This window comes from Pterocles gutturalis, unplaced genomic scaffold, assembly GCF_000699245.1.
Source record: "Pterocles gutturalis isolate BGI_N339 unplaced genomic scaffold, ASM69924v1 scaffold7070, whole genome shotgun sequence".
Taxonomy (NCBI): domain Eukaryota; kingdom Metazoa; phylum Chordata; class Aves; order Pterocliformes; family Pteroclidae; genus Pterocles; species Pterocles gutturalis.
The window spans coordinates 1-2,157 of NW_010138122.1; the positions used below are offsets into that span (position 1 = coordinate 1).

General features: G+C 57.3%; 1 protein-coding gene across 1 annotated transcript in view; it reads right to left on the minus strand.

Moving 5' to 3' along the window:
* Window positions 1-127: 127 nt before the first annotated feature.
* The window catches only part of ATP13A2 (ATPase type 13A2), a gene marked incomplete at both ends in the record, with an annotated part of 9,954 nt that continues 7,924 nt past the window's right edge, over window positions 128-2,157 (minus strand). Inside the window, 5 exons of the mRNA XM_010082851.1 lie at window positions 128-300; window positions 384-535; window positions 1,455-1,678; window positions 1,886-1,982; window positions 2,108-2,157. Of these exons, the coding sequence (XP_010081153.1) occupies window positions 128-300; window positions 384-535; window positions 1,455-1,678; window positions 1,886-1,982; window positions 2,108-2,157 (696 nt within the window). The remainder of the gene's footprint in view (window positions 301-383; window positions 536-1,454; window positions 1,679-1,885; window positions 1,983-2,107) is intronic.

Genomic DNA, 2,157 nt, shown 5'->3' on the forward strand with positions numbered 1-2,157 from the left:
GGGATGCTGGAGACCCCGAGGTGATGCCAAGGTGAGCCCTGCTCCCTCCGTGCCTTGGAAAATGAGTTGCTTGGACAAACCCAAAAAGCCACCGCGTGTCCCCAGTGCCCCCCCTGGGCTGACCCACCTCCAGCACGAAGGCAGCAAAGAAGTTGAGGGCGGCAATTCCCAGCAGCAGCAGCTTGAAATTCAAGTCGTCGATGGCCCGCAGCTTCAGGAGGGTTTTGGGGAAACCCAACGGGTAGAGAGTCAACCAGATCATGAGGCCAAAGAGGAGGACGAGGACCACCAGGAAGAGCACTGAGGGCAAGAAGGAAGAAGGTTGAGGAGGAGGATGAAGGTCTGAGGTCTGCCTTCATCCCCGTGGCCGGCGTCATCCTCACCGTTGGTGTAGAGCGGCTCCCGGAACGGGTACCCCTTGGACATGGCGACGGCCAGGACGAGGTACTGGAAGCCGGTGACGCAGAAGAGGACGGTGTTCTCGTAGTTGGGCAGGTTTTGGGGAGCCGTCACCGTGCTGTTCAGCGGCACGTACCTGAGGCAGGCAGGGGAGGAGGAAGAGGGTGAGATGAAGTAAGAGGCAAGGAGAGGGTCTGTCCTGGGTTCAGCTGAGACAGAGTTAACTTTCTTCATACAAGCGAGCGAGAGGCTGTGTTTGGGATTTGTCCGGAGAGGAAAGCTGATAACAGTGATGTTTAGAGTTGCTGCCAGGACAGTCGAGGTCGTTCCAGCCTCTCCCAGTGTCTGCAAACAGGAGAAGCTGGGAGGGAGCGCAGCCCCAGTGACCAGCCCAGGATTTGATCTGAGGTTCGGGATTGAGCCCCAAAGTGGCCAATGGTCTATTCCATAACATGCACGTCATGCTTAGTGCATAGGTGAGGACCCTCCAGAAGCTCGGCCCTTTTTGTTCCGGATCCCTTCTGCTCCGGATCGTCTCGCTACAGGTGCTCCCTTTCTCTGGGTCATCTCCCTCCCTCGCTCAGCTCTCAGTCTGGGACACTCAGGCTCTTATCTCTGTTCCATGAGTGTGGTTTCAGGACTCTCCCTGCTCCAGGATCGTTAGCTGGGAACGGGCTGAGCCTTGGTCATGGGGTGGTGAGCAGTGTCACGGTGTATCACTCATTTGTATATTTGTATATACTGTTATTTTCAATGTTATTGTAGTTTAGTTATTAAATTGCTCTTATCTCAACCCACAAGCCCTTTTTTCCCTTCACCCCTTTAATTCTCTGCCCCATCCCCAGGAGGGTGAGCGAGTGGCTGCGTGGAGTTGCCTACCAGCCAAGGGTAAAACCATCACAGGGTGGAAACACCAAGACGTTCACTCCAAGGCAGCTGGATGCATCCTTGACGCCAACCAACGTTGGCCAAAGCCAAGGAGAAGCACCCAGGGCTCCGTTGCGATCCTCTGCGCCCCTCTCATTCCTGAACCCCCGCGACGGCGGGTCCCTTACCAGCTCTGTGAGACGGTGATGAAGTAAGTGAGGACTTGGACGGTGATGAGCAGAGCTGTCTGGAGGATCAGGCTGCCCAGCACCAGGACGCTGATCAACGCCCCTTGGGGACGTTCCACTCCCAGCTCCTGCGCAGGACCGGTGCGACCCATCAGCACGGCCACAGTGGTGGTGATGATGAGGTCGAAGAAGAGGAACTGGAAATCGCTCAGGTTGGTGTTGAGCTGGGAAGGAGGAAAGGGGCAGGATAAAACCCAGCTGGGACGAGGTGACCCTGGGCTAGTGGAAGGTCCCCAGCCCTGTGGCAGGGGGATTGGAACCAGATGATCTCCAAGGTCCCTTCCAAGCCAAACCATCCCATGATTCTATGACTCCATGACCCAAACCCATCCCGGGAGCATCGCGGGTATTCGGGAAACCACAGAACTCACCGTGTAGAGCAGCAGCACGGAGACGAACTGCACCAGGCTGTACAGCGCCATGTACTTAAAGACCCCGAAGGAGGTGACCAGCGAGCACCTGCCCTCCCTGCAGAGAGGGACAGGGACTCACCCACCAGCCACGACACCCCCCCTGAGCTGTCCCCAAGAGGGGACACTCCCGTGACCCCCCACTTTGGTTTTTATCCCCCCCAGGATTGCCCAGCAGCTCACCGGATGACGGTGGGCACACACTGGATGTTGGCCAAGCGGGAGGTGAAGGG